This window comes from Podarcis liolepis, assembly GCF_965112155.1.
Source record: "Podarcis liolepis genome assembly, chromosome: 16".
Classification (NCBI taxonomy): domain Eukaryota; kingdom Metazoa; phylum Chordata; class Lepidosauria; order Squamata; family Lacertidae; genus Podarcis; species Podarcis liolepis.
In genome coordinates this window covers 36,361,637-36,380,000 of record NC_139567.1, presented here as the reverse complement: position 1 = coordinate 36,380,000, position 18,364 = coordinate 36,361,637, and the positions used below count along the sequence as shown (strand labels likewise).

Sequence of the window (18,364 nt, the reverse complement as noted above, 5' to 3'; positions counted from 1 at the left end):
GAATTCATAGTTATTGTCAGGTAACAAAAATAATGCTTGATTTAAGATGGAATATACATCTTTTTGTTCATACTGTTTCAGTATGATCTGCTTTATGTAATCCTGCAGCTGGTCAGAGGTGGACTATTTTTACAGAATTCTGTAGTTGTAGTATGGTTGTCTTGCCGAAAGACTTACCTCCTCCAAGCAGAACATTTTGCCCATGAGTGGCTTTCTCTTATCCCACTCAGTCACTGCATGTAATCCAGATAAGTAATCCATGGAGAACTGGTGTGTACTGCACTGAGTTGCTAAGTGGCTTAAAATGTGATGATGTTTTTCTCCTTGACCATGAAAAATGAGAACTCGTAACACCATGATGGTGTGTTCTCTTTGCAGCATGTTATGATTTGGATGAGATGGGCTAACTACATAGGAATGCATATAAGGGAGAGTATTGCCTCTTTGTAAGTCCTACCATCCAATTCTGTTGCATTCTGTTTGATTGACTTTTAGACCTTGTCGCTGTTTATTGTTGTAACCAAGGGAAATCAGATATGGTCACCAATTTCTGTGCCAGATGCTTGGCTGGCCATTAGTGGCACACAAGCTTTCTCTACATAACTCCCCTCCAACCCCATATGATTTACTGTATCTGGTGTTGACGTTAAAAAACTAATCAGATATGAATCTGTTCAAGTTATTATCTGTTCCAGTAACTGAAGAGCCCATATAAATTGTAGGGAAGTGTGGTGATTAAGTGTGCCACTTCATTAATTAAAATACAGCCTTCAACATTCCTCTTTCCACAATTTCTTGCTGGGCCAAAGCTTCAGTTTTCCAGAGCTTGGGTCAAGCAATATAAATATACTTTTTAATTATTAATAACTAATGAGGGCTGTTCTCAAGCACTATGTATATACCTGGATCAAATTACCAATTTCTCCAATTTCTCTAATAATAAATAAATCGGACGTACCCTTTTCAAAATGGTTATATTGTTTTGCCTTTCAAAGGTATACGGACAGCTGCAGTGCTGGTGTAATGAGGCAAGTCAGGGAAGATGTGACTAATAAAATAGCAGTAGAAATGTGAACAGGTAGTGCAGAACTTGGGTCATTAGGCATTCTCTCTTATCTTTCCTCTAATAGGAAATGAAAGATTGAAAAATCAGTTTTCTCTGAATAAACTTAAGAGTTTGAATCTTTTCATGTTACAAATTGCCTTCCATCTTTGAGTGACTTAATTTTTCTTACAGTGAACTGTAGTGCACATGCAAATTGCACTGAGGAATTTTAAATACCTTCCTTTTAATCTAATGGATATCTGCCTTGTTAATTACTTGCACTGTAATTCTTAAAGTGTATTAAAATATCAGGTGATTATCACTCAAGGAATTGTGACAGACACACACACACACACATTCACACTTATAGAAAAGGGTGAGAGGGTTTTTGTGTGTGGCATTTGGGTGTATGTTTTGCTCATACAGGAAAACCAACAGCATAGCTGTTATTAGGGCCAGCAGTTCAATATATGATCTGCAAAACAGATTAACCAACCAACTCCCTAGATTAGGTTTGCATATACCCTACCAAACTTTAAGTATGATCTATTCTTTAAGCGTAATATTATATTTCAATATTATATTTAAAAACTGTAGAAGTAACTTCAGGAATTGTTTTCTGCAATAGAGTGAAACCCCGAGCATGTTAACTTAGAAGCAAGCCCTACACTGTGGTCCAGCGTTGAGGGCTTTCTGACGGTTCCCTCGCTGCGAGAAATGAGGTTACAGGGAACCAGGCAGAGGGCCTTTTCAGTAGTGGTGCCTGCCCTGTGGAATGCCCTCCCAGCAAATGTCAAGGCAATAAACAACTATTTTACTTTTAAAAGACATCTGAAGGTGGCCCTGTTTAGGGATGTTTTTAATGTCTGATGCTGTATTGCTTTTAATATTCAGTTGGAAGCTGCCCAGAGTGGTGGGGTATAAATAATAATAATAATTATTATTATTATTATTATTATTATTATTATTATTATTTTATTTATTTATTGCTACTACTGTGTCTAACATCCAATTAAGTCTACTTCAGGATTGCAGCTTTCAAGATGTGGGATCAGGCCTTTACTAGGACATATACAGATGGGATGGAGAATAATTTTTTTTTTTAAAGTCAGAGGCAGTATGCCACTAACTACCAGTTGCAGATGAACAGCAGACAAAAGTTACTGCCATCATGTCCTGCTTGTAGGCTGTGCAAATCACCTGGTTGGTCACTGTGGGAAACAGAAACTAGATGGACCTTTGATCTGATCTGGCAGAGCTCAGGTTCTTTAAAGAAATACGACTTTAATCAAACCATTCAGTCACCCTTTACATGAATTCAGAAGGGACTGTCCAGTGTTTTCCTTAAACGAAGCCACCAGTTTTCTCCAGGTCCAAATCATTGTGTTGGTGCTTGGTATTTGTGTCCTCATCAAAACTTTGAAGAACAGCAGCTAGCCAGGATGTTTAGTGCCATTTCCCTTTGGAAGATGAGAATATCTTGCTCCCCTCCCCATGTCTGAAAATACTTAGTTATGTATTTGCATTTTTATATCATGCTTATGAGAGGGACCCAGTTTTAATGTTAGTTTTTAAGCATATGGAGTTTTTTGAGACCATATTTTACTGTGTTTTTCTCCATTTTTTGGGTCAATACGCATTCAAAACTACTGTGCCAAAATACTACCCACCCACCCCGGTCCTTATATTGTGAACAGGAACTTGAGACAATTCTGTGTGAGTGTTTAAAAGGGGAGAAGTAAGATTACTTTTTAAAATAATGGCGGCTTCATCACTGCTTACAAGAGATCAAGGCTTTAGTTTAGTTCCTAGTAGAATTGGGATCTAAAGCAGCATTTACATTTATGTACATGAAATTGTATCCCGTGATTACATATACTGAATGCATTAATGGGATCATAATGGAAAAGCAAAAGTGAGAAGGAGGTGCCGGTGCTTGAAAGTAAACTTTGTGAACATTTTTACAGAGAATTCTTGCTTAAAGGAGCAAAATCCCTTTACCTCATAAATGCTAGTGAAACAGATAGATATTTAAAATTAATTTTATTTTGTAAAAAAGTGATGCATATAACAAATCCATGGTGGGAGAGTTGCTTGTCTTGGTGGATAATTTTTTTTTTACAAAGGAAATATCCTGTAAATTCTCCCTGAGCAATTGACAACTTGATAATCTGGTCCCATCTCAAGAGAACCTCAGATAGATTCTTGTAAAAATGGGTTGAAATAAAGGTGATCCATAGTCTGACACCACACATACTTACTCTGAAGTAGCCTTTCTCAGTTCAGTGGCTCTTAATCCCAGGTTGTTATGTACAATATTGCTGTCATAGGGGTTGTTGTTTTTAAATACCACCTTTAGTGGAAACCAAGGTGGAACTACAGTGGCCAATGAGGACTAATGGTGCATTTGGGTATTGAGCAAGCTTTGTAATACTGGATTCTTTAATAACACGCAAACATATCAGTGTTGCAGACAACTAGCCATCCTAAATTTGTATGTTACTTTATATTCTTGAAAATGTTTGCATAACTAACATTTCTTGTTTGGTGAAATGTTTTGTTTGGTCCAGGTTGAAAAGACCCCCAGTTTTGAAATAGAAATACAATAGCCTTCTAGAAAGCTAAAAACTTGGGACAAATAGAAACTAACTTCTCAGCTTTTCATGTGCCGTTTCTTCTACATGATGTTCAACTGAGGCAGTCAAGAAGCAAGAGCTGAACAAGTTTCCAGAATGCACCACTGATCCAAATACCTGATGTTAGTCTCTGGTTTGAAAACATTTTTCCAGCACAGAATTTAACACACACACCAAATTAACATCTACTTTTTATAATTTGAATTTCAATTGGAAAACCTTTTTCTTTTTATCTAGCTCAGTGTTTCCCAACCTTTTTTGGGCAAAGGCACACTTGTTTCATTAAAAAAATCTCGAGGCACACCACCATTACAGCCCCGTGACGTCAGCGCGCAGCGTCACGCCAGGAGGGACATGAATTGCTAGCAAATTACATAATCACCTCCTTGAGGGCTGGCTCATCTTCTCCGAAGGCAGAACCCCATTAATTAACAGCACAGACTCACACCATAGCCAAGACGAGGGGGGAAAACCGCAGTCATGCACAGTCATGCACATGTGGGGGCTAAATGAGGACGAAGACCGGGCAGAGAGCAGGGTTCAAATCACCCCACCTGGCCAGGACAATCCCTGGGTGCTCCCTTGGGCCACTCGCCTGACCCACCTCGCAGGGCTGTTGTTACGAGGATAACACGGGGAGAACCACGCGCGCCCCCGGGAGCTCCTTGGAGGAGAAAGCGGGCGATGAATGCAATGCACGAAATATATGAGAGGCGACCAGGTTTTGCAGGTGAGGGGCCCCCCGCCAGCCTCCGCTTCCAACACCCAGCGCAACGACGCCGAAGTTTCCCCCCGGGCTTGGCTCGGGGAGCAGCGCTGCTCCCTCCCCGGCTCCCCTTCGCCCTCCCGGCTCTCTCTGCCGCCCACTGGGAACCCCCCTCACCTGCCAAGTCCGGAGCGCCGGTGGAAGTTGCATGCATGCATGCAGGGCGCCGCGTTGCCATTGCACTGCACTGCACTCCATGCAACGCCTGCACGCATGCATTGCCTTGCACGCCCGCCAAGGGGTCTCCCCGCGGTCCGATGTGTCCCCCCCGACGCAGCCCTACCTGGGGGGCAGCCTCCGCCTCCCCGCCTCCGCGGGGATCCCCGGGCTCCATGCTGCCGCCCGATCTCCGCGGGGGCGCAGGCAGGCTGCGCGGGGTCTGCGCGGAAGAGCCCCTGCCCGCCCGGCCGCTGCCGCTGCGCTCATTCCATGGCCGGGAGAAGAGCGCTTCAAACAAAACGCCCGGCCCGCCAGGCCACGCTGGGAAACGTAGTTTGCGCACCCCGCGCGGGCGCGGAGCCCAAGGGCGAGGGGACTACGGATCCCGGCAGCCCCTGCGCCGGGGACGGAGGGGGAGAGGCCGGGTGCAGGGATGGAGGGACGGGTGGGCGAGCGAGTGAGTGAGTGGCAGCCGCCAAGCCTTGGCCGAGAGCCAGGAAGGGCCTCCCCAGAGGAGGAGGAGGAGGGAGGCGTAGAGCGGTAGGGAGGGAGGGAACCCCAGGGGTCATCTAGTGACGGCGCCCCAATCGAAAATTTGACTTTAAAAAAAAAAATCTTTCGAATTTAATTTTTCCCACGGCACACCAGGCAACATCTCGCGGCACACTAGTGTGCCGCGGAACAGTGGTTGGGAAACACTGATCTAGCTTAATTTCTGTAGGTGGACTTGAATTTTTAAATTGATAAGAATAATGTGTGGAAAGTGGTCCCATGAGGTGGTTGATTATTTTCTGTTACCCTGTTCTAATTCTGAAAACCTTTAACTCATTGCTTAAACTGTGCAAAATCTGCACATGAATTTTAAGTTCACTTCTTGTATAGCACTGAGTGATAGTGGGATACTACATTAATTTTTAGTAGTAAATCTCTGTATGTTACTCGTGAAAAATGTCTGCTGTTTGGTGGCATTACTGAAAACATAATATTCTGCCTCTTGCACTTGTAGTATCTCTCTGCTTAATGCCGGTGCCATGAAGACAGAAAATAAGATTTGAAAATGTACACAGGAAGCTGCCTTTAAAGAACCGATCCTAGTTAGGAACTTTGGAAGGAGACTGAGAACAAAGCACATGGGAAGAAAAACGGCCAGATCAAAAGCATTTCAGCCATCTTGACACTTTAGTACCCGGTCAGGCCTTCCTTACAACAGACTAAGCAGTATTGACTTTATCCCAATAAGTTGCTTTTTGAGCAAAACATTCAAGCAGGCTGTAGAATTACTACCAGGTGCTCTTTATAGCTTTTCCATTGTGCTTGAAACTTTAGTAGAGTGGGCTAGAGATTTACTTTTTAAAGGACTCGGTCTGGGTCCCATGCGGCTCTGGGACCAGTACAGCAATATACCCCTTTCAGCAACCCTGCCAACTACTCTGATGGATCTTGAATCATAGAATCTGAGTTGGAAGGGACTCTCGGGATCATCTAGTCCAACCCTTGGCAATGCCAGAATAGGCAGCTGTCCTTTACAAGGATAAAACCTGCAACCTTGGCGTTATCAGCACCACGTGCTAACCAACTGAGTTATCTAGCTGCCAAGATAGAGGTTTCCAGACTGGTCTGTGGACCACCAATGGTCTGCGAGCTTCATTCAGGTTCTCCACAGTGTGCCTGTGGATTTCCAGTTGAAGCTGGAAGACAGCAAATCCATCCTATTAAGTATTCATATGGATATTTAATTGTACTGAATTGCTTTTTAAATTTCTTCTATTGTATTTTACTATACTAGAATTTGAATTCTATGGAATGCAATAAAATACAGTATCTAATACTAAATAAATAAAAACACATTCAAATATCATACAGACTCTAGCACAGCTCATTACAATTGCTAAAATGGGCAAAATAAATAATTAGCAAGTGGTTTGTGGAGAAAAGAAGTTTGCAAACCACTGCTCTCAGTGGTGCTTTCAGGGCAGGACTTTAAGACCAAAGTTCGGGGCCCTACTCAACAGAATAAGAAAGAGGAACCCCAAGCACCTAAACAATCTAGTATTAGGTTGAAACCTTAACAAACAGGCAGGAAAGGTCATCTCACTCCCCAAGCTAAATATTAATCCCTATAGTCCTCTCTGAAGTGAATTTTATAAACATACTTTTTATGTGTTATGAACAGGCAAGGCAGATAAAATGTTCCTGCTACACTTGGACATTTGTTTACAACTTTCGCGTTTTATGGTAGTGGTCAGCAATCAAACCTTTGACTGCATTGTTGGCACTCTTTGCTGTACTTTTATCTATATGAAAGATTAAGTTAGCTGTGTATTAATATCAAAAGTGAAAGATGAAACAGCTATAACTGAAATGAAGATAGCCAGAAGTAGGTGGATGTGTTCTTGTGACTGTTTTTCTTTTTCTCTTTCTAAAAGAGATGTACAAGAGTAAGAAATAGCAGCACAAAGGCTGGATGAACACTTTTCTTACTGAACTCCTTAACATAGAATTGTTCTGGTATATATACCGTATTTTTCGCTCTATAACACGCAGATTTTTTCTCCTAAAAAGGAAGGGGAAATGTCTGTGCGTGTTATGGAGCGAATGTGTGGTCCCTGGAGCCGAAAAATAAGGCAAAAATCAAACCGCGCTTCAGGGAGAAGGGAGCTCCGTGAGACAGGAAGCTGCTGTTCCTTCATTCTGCCTCAGGGTCTTACTGCCCACCCTGCTCTGTTTCGTTGCTGTGTTTGCTCAAACGGAACAAAGAGCAGGGAAAGCCCCTCCCCTCCAGGCAAGTAGAGAGGAAAGCAGAGCGTCCGAACAAAGAGCAGGGAAAGCCCCTCCCCTCCAGGCAAGTAGAGAGGAGAGCAGAGCGTCGCTCTATCCTGTCCCTGCTCCGGAGGGAACAATGTATGTGAAGGGAAGAGAGATTACAGGTTCGGCTTAAAATTCTGATTTGACTTCCTGCTTTTTGTTTTTGGAGACACACAGCATTCAAATATGCTTTCTTCCATTTAAAAGGATGAAATCCTTAAACAGTGGCTGGCTTGTGTGGGTGGGTGGGGGGAAACTTTTGCCTTCCTTTCCTCACGTTATAGCCCTCTCCTGCATTCTTAGCCTTCTGTGTTTTTCCTTCCCTCCCCACTTAAAATGTGGTTACAAAGCATGGATCCACATGGATCCTCAGGATCTTTGCATTGGGTCACCCCAAATTCACCATCAGAGCACACAGCATGTCCATGGCTACAGCCTGCCCCCCCAAAATCACACACCCATTGTTGCCTGGGGCTGCAATGGTGCAAAAACGTGGTTACAAAGCATGGATCCACATGGATCCTCAGGATCTTTGCATTGGGTCAGCCAAAATTCACCATCAGAGCACATAGCATGTCCATGGCTACAGCCTGTCCCCCCCCCAAAAAAATCATGCACCCACTGTTGCCTGGGGCTGCAATGGTGCAAAAACGTGGTTACAAAGCATGGATCCACAGGGATTCTCAGGATTTTTGCATTGGGTCACCCCAAATTCACCATCAGATCACATGTCTGTGGCCACAGCATGAAGCACAAAAATGATACGTCCACTGTTTCATTCAGAATATTTTTTCCCTTGTTTTCCTCCTCTAAAAACGATGTGCGTGTTATGGTCAGGTGCGTGTTATAGAGCGAAAAATACGGTAATTAAGCTGGACAGGTTTAAGAGACACCATGTAGCTTAAAAAAGCACTAAGAAATACATGGTTGGATTTAAAAAATGTTTCCGTTTTAGACACCTCAGAAAAGCACTCGCCACAATAAACATTAATTGGGGAGGACCAGGTGAATTTCCAAGTGGCTCTCCATGGCTGGTGCTGTAGGGGTTGAGTGGAGAGCAAGTAAAACCAAAGGCGATACAAATCAGTCTTTTTATTGGAGAATTTTTTATGACACGCGTATTCACAGCCCAGTATTATGAGCTGGAATAAAACCTGCGTAAGACGAAACGAGCTTATTAAAAAAACATAACAAGAGCCTGTTGGATCAGGCCAGTGTCCCTTCTAGTCCAGCATCCTGTTCTCACAGTGGCCAACCAATTTCCTATGAGAAGCCTGCAAGCAGGACCTGAGTGCAACAGTACTCTGCCCACCTAAATGTCATCTGGTGTTAGCGTTCTTTGTGTTGGGGTTTTTTTGTATATAGAAATACAGTGTGTGTGCATGAGCGCTGTTAAGTAGATGGGAGCAGTAATGTGCAGAGGCTTTATATATAGATTGCCCACTCATATGGGGAAATGGGTTGTGTGTCTTTGATTTTGTTGCTGGAATAAACACTTAAATGGATCTGTTTATGTATATTCAAGGCTCAAATTGGTTTTGCTCAAAAAACACAAAAGGCAGCTTGACTCATGCTGATGCTCGGTAAATGCTGTTAGACTACACTGCTTTCTTTTAAACAGTTTACTGTACTCTTGAATTTATCCTAGCATAGGCACCTGAATCTTGGCTGCTTCAAATCTTGATCTTTTGACCCCTACTCTAGCCTACCCTTTAAAATACCGCGTCTGCTCTTGCAACAGAATGTATGTATTTCTGCTGGTGAGAGTTCAGCTGATGAGAGATGTCACTGGTAACATAAACTGCTTTACACACCTCATGAAACCATGAAAGTTCTTTATATGATTTTACAGCTGGTTTGAGCAGGGATGTTGAGCCTTTAACAACTGTTGGTTAAGACCTTTTAAACATGGAAAAACAGTTTTGGGCCCTGATTTGCTTTTGGGCCCTTCACCCCATCTACAAGAAATGATATAAATTTGCCAGCTGTTTTTTGTTTAGCCAAGCCTATCCAGATATGCCAGTGTGCATTTTCTTATGTAATTTTAGCCTCTATTTTTAATGCTTGATTTTATTTATTTATTTATTTATTTAAGAAACTTGTTTTGACATTGATGTTTATTAGGTATCCCGATGTATATATTTTTATAAACCGCTTAGAGGCTTTATTTACAATTAAGTAGCAAACAAATAATGTTGCTAAAATTATGTCAAAAAGCATATGTAAGTGTGTGCCATCTCTTGCGAACATAGCAGAGGATGCAATCAACATACAGCGCACTGCACCCTTAAAATCCTCTTGACACCCCTGGTTCTTGGCTGTATTATGATGAAAATATTTATAGGATACATTAGCTGTGTTTGGATCTACTTATGGAAGGTGGTATGAAAATTGGTAATAACATCCTAGCTATTCCAACAGGAATACAACATTTCATCAAACATTTTCCAGGAAAAATTGTAAGGTGGGCACTTACTGGCCAAGCTAAGGTTACATTGAGTAGGTTTTTAGAAATTTGATTTGATCTTGCTGTTTCTGTATTTATATTTTAGCTTGGATGTGTTGTAACTACTCCAAGCCTTTGGGACAGCGTAGAATAAAAACCTAAAACAAGCTTGGGTATGAATGCTTTTTGACATTTTTTAATTTTTTTTTAATTCATTGCATTTATATTGCACTTCTCCCATAGGGGCAAGTGGCTGATACAGAATGTTTTTTCTATTTGAAAATCTAACATCCAATTATTTTCCTCAGCTTCCTGTTGTATGTGATACTCAGGTCACAAATTAAGGCTTAGCTCTGTTCATCGATTGTTTCGGGAAGTTTTAATGTCTGTTCTAATCCTGAAGCAAAGTTCTTAACCCGAGGTACTATTTCTGGGTTAGCGGAGTCTGTAACCTGAAGTGTATGTAACCTTAAGCGTATGTAACCCGAGGTACCACTGTATTAGTGCTGAGAAGCATTGCATTCTTGCATGGAAGCAGCTTTGGTGTCTGGATTTTTGGTGATGAATGCTTAAAAGATTTCTAACTTTCCCACACAGTAACTTTGTAAGAGTGTGAGTATTTGTTTTAGTACGTAGTGGTTAAAATGTTGACAACCATGAATCTAGTCCTGCATAAAAGTTTTTAAAAATTAAGTCACAAAAGGCGTACTAGCCTGCTTGCTTGTTTTTTTAAGATACACAGGCATTCTGCAGCATTCTTATCTTGTTTAGAGCCACCATGGTTTAGCACTATTATGATCAGGTATAGTCATCCTAGGCTATTGGGCTCCTTCTGTGCAGCACTTTCTATCCAAACCAACCAACCAACCAACCAACCAACCAACCAACCAACCAACCAACTGCAGTTAGCTATGTTTAGTCTCAAAACAAGCCAATTTCAAATCACAGGGTATGAAGCTGGCTTTCTGAAAGTAACCCTAGTTAATGTTAACCACAGTTCCTGGTTTGGATGAAATTATAAGCTACACTTAACTAAAAGCAGAAGCAAAAATTTCTGAACTCACGCAGTGCTGCTCATGAAAATTGAAGGGAGCATGTGTACCTGGGAGGCCAATTTTTGTTCCTGTGGCGTTAAGCCCCTGGTTTAGCTTTGTGTCCGAATGTGGTTAATGTGTCAGGGAGTTCTATGGAAGTGCAACTCTGGTGAAGCTGCACTGGCCATAAGAGTTCTATCTAACCCTAGTTTGGTTGAACTTAAAAGGAAATCTACCTACTGAATGGTGCACTTGTTGTGTGTGGATAGCCATCCATGTGGAGTAAATGCACTTTAACCAGATCAAAAGGTCAGGGTCCTTAGTCTCTCTTGGTATTAGCATATAAATAGCAGCTAATGCACCATGGTAATTCTATTTAGACACAACTGTGTGTTTCTATAATTATTAGGAAGTGCATTTGCTTTAAAGGGAAATGTTCATGTTAGAACCATCTTTGGTTCAATGCGATTTGATTCCATATAGGTTGCACATCTACCACAGTAAGCTCTGTGTGAGGAATTTAAACAGCAATCAAATTCAGGTGAAGAAAAGCCAATAAGCAATGAGTATTTTTAAACAAGTAAATTTTGTACTTTAGAAGCGCATTGTGATGTCACAGGAAAAAACTGATCTCTCCCTACTTCCCCACTCTGCCTACTTGCTTGGAGTGAATTCCATGCACTTTGCTGTATGGAACCAGTGGTGACCAGGGAAGTAGTAAAATACAATACACTCTAGTTGTCATGCATTAGGGTTGCCATACGTCTGGGATTTCCCAGACATGTCTGTATTTTGGGGGCCAGCACCCCTATCCGGGCAGATTTTTGCATTTTGGATTAAATGTCTGCGGTTGGTTTATTTATTTATTATTATGTTTTTGGTTTTTTTGTGGGGCACGTGCATGCCTAGAAGGCACTTTGTCCCAGAACAGGAAGTGGGGTGGTCTGGAGTGGCCTTCCCAGGGCTGTGCTAGGCCCTGTGCTGGTCCCAGCGGCTGCCAGGCCTTGTTCGGCTTTTCTGGGGCAGCTCAGCCTCCCATCATGAGCAGGAGGCCAAAGACAGGAAAGGTAAGACAGGGGAAGGAAGAGGGAGCAGGCCAGCGAGGAAGGGGTCAGAGGCAGTGAGGGGGTGAGCGAGGGAGATGCGGGATGGTGGGGTGTGTGTGTTCTGATGGTGGGGTGTGTGTGTCTGGGTTTTTGATCCTCGGAATATGGCAGCCCTATCGCACATGGCATGCTGCTGTATTGTCCAACATTATTTTTTTCCTCTGCCTCTGTTCATTTGATGGAAATTGCGCTCTTGGGAATACAGGAAGCTGCCTTACACTATTTCAGACCTTTGGTCCTTCTAGTTCATTACTGTCTACACTAACTGGCAGTGGGTCTTCAGGGTGTTTCTGACCAGCAGTCTCTACCAGCCCTTTTGGGAGATACTGGGAATTCAACCTTGGATGTTCTGTGCACAGAGCATGTGCTCTACCATGGATCTGCAGCCCTTTGTACATTATATTCTATCATTGTTATTTTGAAAATCAAAACCTAAGCTGGAAAAAAGCAAATGTCAGGTATCAAAATCAAACTCTTATTTCTACTTGAAACTAAATTTCTTCAAAATCAAAGCTACTTATATTGGATTTCTAGGTGCCTGCATGGCTAGGCTGGAAAAAAATGATTCTATCTTCCATTTAAAAAAATTGATACAGGCCTTTTGGATCTGAAAATAATTTTCAGCTCTCATTTTAGATAAGTAGCTATCTGTTAAGAAAAGACTCGGGTTCATGAACTCCCAGGCTTTCAACACCAACAGTGATGTTTTGTACTCTGTATACAATCAGATAATCCTAAAAGAAGCAGGATAGTTATTTGTAATTTCTGAGAATTTATTTGATATATGTAGAAAGCTGATCTCTGTACTGTGTGCTTTAGCCTTGCAGCAAGAAATGGGTCCTGATGGTAACGTTGGAGTGGACCTAGGCAGAGAGGCAGTGGCTCCATTCTCAGTAGCTTCCCAGTGAGTTGTGTGAATGGATAACAATGTGGGCCACAGCTGAGAGGAAACAAAAACGATCTGATTTGTATTATTGTCTCTTGCTTTATAAAGGGTAGCAAACTTCCTTTCACCCAGGAAAGCCATTTTTTGTTGTGCTTTGTACGTACTTGTTCAGCTATCCTGAGGAATGATCCCATTTGAAGAGGACAAGGAAACATGCATGCACATAAGTGCCATTTAACTCACCATTGTTTTTTTAACTCAACTCACGTTGTTTTCCCCCCAACCACTTTACTTAGAGGCAGAAGAGGATATTTCATTTAGGTATACTGTTGTAGGGCGATTACAACTTGATTTTGATGGATCCCCTATCTTAACCATGGTGATAATGAAATATGGAAGGTTGTGGCAGGTCTTTGAGTGCAAGGTTCTTTGCTTGGGCCTCTGACAGAGAGAAAGGAGTTAAAACAGCTGATTTTGGGGGGTCCTCCCTGGCTAGGCCAAATCTAGCATGGGTTGGATTCTGTGACTGACAATAACCTCTCCAGCTCTATGTTTAGAATGAAGGTTGAAATAGATTTGCTTCAAGGTTAAGAAGCACCTGGCAAAAAGATTAAAGAATATCACTGGATGGTGGTCTTACTCTGCTTGGCATGGAGTGCAGAATATCCGGTAGGATCCAAAAAGCTGCTTAAGCTCATAAAATTGATTTGCATCTTTTTAAAACGGCTGACTCTTCATTTTGAAAGCCTCCTTAATTTCAAATGCAGTTTATTATTCAGCAAGAGTGGCTGTTGTTCAAGACAATGTAAATCCCTTTGGAGTCAAGTAATATTGGATTCGGTTTGAGACTGTAAGTATCCCAACAAAATACTGATTTGCTTCCATTAGAATTCCAACCTCCAGCTTATAAGCATTCTTCTAGTCCTCCTCCTCATGTAGAAAAATGAGAAATTTAGGATGATCAGATGGAATTCAGTAGGAGTCATGCATTAGTTCTTAAGTTTAGACTGGTTTAATGTGCATAAATTATGGCAGACGTTCTTTCTGCTTCTGTTTCAGAATTATGATGCAGACTTCCAGACTTTCTTGTTTGTGATTTTGGGGAAATACTTACTAGTCACAGCATTTATACCCCTTTCTTGAGAAAGAATGGCTTAAGAGTAAGTAATAAAAACAACACAGTCCCTAACTTCAGGCTTAGAATCTGAAAAGATGTGACACAAAAGAATAAAGTGATGGAGAGGGAAGAGAAAAATGACATAGGCTCCTGATAAAAAGTTCTTGCAATGACCAGCTTGAAGGGAAACGAGCTGCTTATAGTCAAAAACAAATTAGGTCTTAATGAGTCACACCATCTTGGAAGTGACTGTAATGCAGACAGAAGTTGTTGACTTTACAACTACCTTCCCTGACAGATGTTGCCTGGGGCTGATAGGAGTTGCAGTCTAAAACATCTGAAGGGCATTGTGTTGGGAAAGGCTCCCTTACAGGGTGGGGCATGTTCAGCCTAGCTGCATAGGCCAGTGACTTATTCCTCCCACTGCTGCAGGTAGGTTCTCAGGGGCCCAGTTGATACCATCATCCTCACAGCAGATAGTTGCTGTTCTTATAGGCAGTTGGTTCCAAAATCCTGGGGAGGGACCACCTGACCTGGCCCAGGTAGTGAAAGCAATGAGTGGATATGGTAGATCCTTCTGGCGGTTCTTTTAAAACAGGGAGGCTACAAATGGTATCTGGTAGGAGTTTGTTATTAATGCACTTTGACCTGTTTTCCTGGATCTAATTTATTTCGATTGCCTTTGTAGCTTTGGTTGCTACTAGTGACTTGTGGCATGCAGAACTTCTTGTCAGAGTACATACATAACAACCAGGCAGTGCTTCTGGCACTGTGCAGGATGACGACACTGCTGTTTACACAGCAGCAACACCTGCAGTACTTGGATTCCTTGTAAGATCATAGAGGCAGCTCTTTGTCGGAATGGCACATCTGTCCTCGCTGAGAACTGCAGCAGCGGAATGATGCCAGTTGAGAGAAGAGGCACTGTGTGTGTGTGTCTGTGAGGTCAACAACAACAAATAATATTCTGTCTGACTCCTAAAATGATAGCAAATTGTTATCATAGGTGAAAGAGTCCGTCCCATACCATGCAAGCTCTGCTAAGAATCTTTATATGTTCACGACTTCTCATATTTGGGGAATAAAATAAGAGTCTCCAAAGTAGTGCCAATGAGAACTCTAATGAAGTTAGCATCTGTAAAAGAATGCTAAAATTCTTGAGGAGCTGAATTGCTTTCTGTGTGCAGAATTCCAGGAAAAATCTCAAGTGTTTCATATTTACCAACTCTAGTTTGATAGCCAAGTTTTATGAAAAACTATGTAGATACAGTAAGCGTGCAACTTACTGGCATTTAACTTGTGCGCATTCAGCTTCATGTACTTGGTAATTTAAAGGGGGGGCAGGTACCTGCAGAAAAAAGACTTTGGCAATCCCACATGCCATTGAACCCAATGTGTTTTGACTACAGTGGTACCTCGGGTTAAGAACTTAATTCGTTCTGGAGGTCTGTTCTTAACCTGAAACTGTTCTTAACCTGAAGCACCACTTTAGGGCCTTCTGCTGCTGCTGCGCCGCCGGAGCACAATTTCTGTTCTCATCCTGAAGCAAAGTTCTTAACCTGAAGCACTATTTCTGGGTTAGTGGAGTCTGTAACCTGAAGCGTATGTAACCTGAGGTACCACTGTATATGCAATTTTGGCTTTAGGCGAGATCCTGGAATGTAAGCCCCGCGTAAGTTGTGGGCTTACTTCACAAGCTGACTATATACTTAAAACAGGATGCATGAAGTATCTCAAGTTGATATTGAGCAGCTCTTCCTTCCTCATTGATCATTTTAAAAATAGCATTTAGGCAGAGCTTCAGGTGGGTCAGTATTATCCTAATGCCATCTAGTGAGCTCATGGCAAAGTTAACACTTTGTGTAGATACTTACGGTTGTGTTTTCTTTTTTTCAAAAATCATTTTGTTGTGCTGTTGCTTGAATATTGCTATGCATTAAACCAGTGATTTTTTCTGGGGGTACACGGGGGTATGCATACCCCTAAACATTTTGTCAATCTAAGTTTGGCCTCATTGAGGGGCAGTGTTTCAATATGAGTAGGAAAATGAGAGTACCCCTAAACATTTTTTTAAAGCAAAAAAGCACTGCATTAAACTCTTCTCCCCAAAATGCCACCTTTATACCACCAAGGAAAGTTGGTATGGACTAGTTTCATTGAGGTGTGTAGTAAACCTGTGTCTTGAGTTGTACCACTTCAGTCTGGTGTTTTAAACTCTTTGCTGCACTTGATCACCTGAAAATAGTTGATGATCACAATTCTCTCTTTAAATGTTTCATTGATAGTTGTTTTTTTAGGACTGGCCTTGGAGAGGTTCTATGGATTGAGTGTGTGGCAGTTTGGCAAAGTAACCCTGCCATTCTGGTGTCATCAAGGCTTCAGATTTTGTAGGAGAGACAGTGACAACATAAAAAAATAATGTAAAAGTAAATGCCTTTTCATAGAATCATAGAATCGTACAGTTGAAAGGAATCACAAGGGTAATCTAGACCAATACAGGAATCTTTTTTTACCCACAGAGGGTTGAATCCATGGCCCTGAGATTGAGTCTTATGCCCTATTGATTGAGCTGTCCTGTCTGTACCCCATAAAGAAGTGGAGAAGTGTTCAATCATAGCCGTTAACTCTGAGTACAGAAAGAAATGACTTGAGTTCTTGGGTCACTATGGTACTCTGTAACCTGCCTGTTAATTTTTTGTATGTTGAGTGTAGTAATAATGTTATTGGACTGTTGTCTGTAGTTCACTGGGTTTTGGCTGCTCCCTAATTTGTATTGACTTGTATTAGTGTTGTCAATACTGTTTTCAGTTTTAAAAATATTTTAAGAGGAAGAGAACATTTTTATGCTATAGGACTGACTGTTTTTACAGTTGTTTCTTCTTCTTGGAGACCCCTGCCTGGAACTGATGTTCTGTGGGAAGGGAACTAAGGGTCTCTAGCAAACTAATTTGCACCTCATCAAGTCATTAAACCAGTACAAAGCCAATATAAAGTTTGGCATGTGTCCCCAAACTGAGAGAAAGAAAGAGGATGAGGAGCAAGGTGGGCACCTGTAGTAAAAATAAAACAAAATAGTGAATTTCATATGGCAGGATGGAGCTAAAGGTTGGTCCCCATTCTAAAGGCCGACCCTAGTGGAATTACAAAAGTATTTATTACATTTTCTGCACTCTGCATAGTTGTTGCTTTTCTCTTTGTTACGATGGATGGCCAAATTATATGCAACCCTTAATTTTCCCAGCTTCTACCAACAAGACTTACTTTTCTGCCCCCGTTTAATGTGTTTGAACTTACTGTTTTTTCTGTGTTAGATGCTTTTATGTTTTATTAACTATGTTTTATTAGCTGTGTGTTAGATGCTTTTATGTTTTATTAGCTATAGGCTGTAATTGTCTTTTAATAGAATATTGTACACTGCATAAGAGTTTTTTTTTAAAAACTTATTAAGCAGTTTATAAATGTTTTCAACAAATAAATAAAAATAACATTTGTCTAATGAGTAGTCAGTACTTCAGTGTTGCCGAAGTTCTTCATAGCAATAATTGCACAAACTCTTGCATTTTCTAGATGGAATGAATCTTCCTTGTTGAATGCATCCGGTCTGCTTGGTAGAGTTTACTTGTGGAGACACATTGTCCTTTGGGTTGAAGCCACTTTGTGGCAGACTGAATTGTGGATCCCAGAATCCCAAGCTGCTTGACGAGGAGGAGACAGCTGAATCACGTTAACTTGACATCACAGCCACAATGGTGCTGTCACAGAGGCAACGAGATGAACTGTAAGTAGCTCAAGAATATTAATCTTACCTTGCTTTCAGTTGGCTGTTATGGATCGGACGCGATCATGTTTTCTTAACCAATTTTAAAGCTTTCTGTGGGCATCTTAATAAGAATGCACTAGACATTAGTTTTTTTAAAAATAATTTAAAAAATAGATCTGGCCACAAAGCAAGAATGAAGAAATGGGTTTAGTAATTTTGTGGGATCCTCCAAATTCTGGAGCTAAGCAGTGTGCTGGCCATGATGTTAATTTGTTTTTTGGGGAGATGGGTGGGAATAGGATGGAATTTGTATTCTGGAAAAAAAATATCTTCCTACTCAACTTGGCAGGCTTTGTAAGCACATGTCTGATATGCTTCTGTTAACTTTGAAGCTGTGGTTGTGGGCTGTTCCACAGTTGATGCCATGGGATATCAGGAGTGGGACAGGTGGGAATGGCTTGGGAGAAACTGCCTTGCAGGTCAAATTGGGACCCAGTTACCTCACATTCTGGAGGTTCCTTACTCATGCTACAGAAGGTCCTTACAAGAAATCGGTGGCAAGCCCAGTTCTTTTCAGGTTTATTTTTACTGCTCAGAGGGCTGT

At 41.6% G+C, this 18,364-nt stretch overlaps 1 protein-coding gene across 2 annotated transcripts in view; it reads left to right on the top strand.

The window, feature by feature from the left end:
• Positions 1–18,364, top strand: part of PAFAH1B1 (platelet activating factor acetylhydrolase 1b regulatory subunit 1) — a 60,575-nt gene that overhangs the window by 10,715 nt on the left and 31,496 nt on the right. For both annotated transcript variants that reach the window (XM_083479649.1, XM_083479648.1), the window contains exon 2: positions 17,568–17,778. In XM_083479649.1, coding sequence (XP_083335775.1) covers positions 17,747–17,778 — 32 coding nt within the window. In that variant the 5' untranslated portion in view covers positions 17,568–17,746. The remainder of the gene's footprint in view (positions 1–17,567; positions 17,779–18,364) is intronic.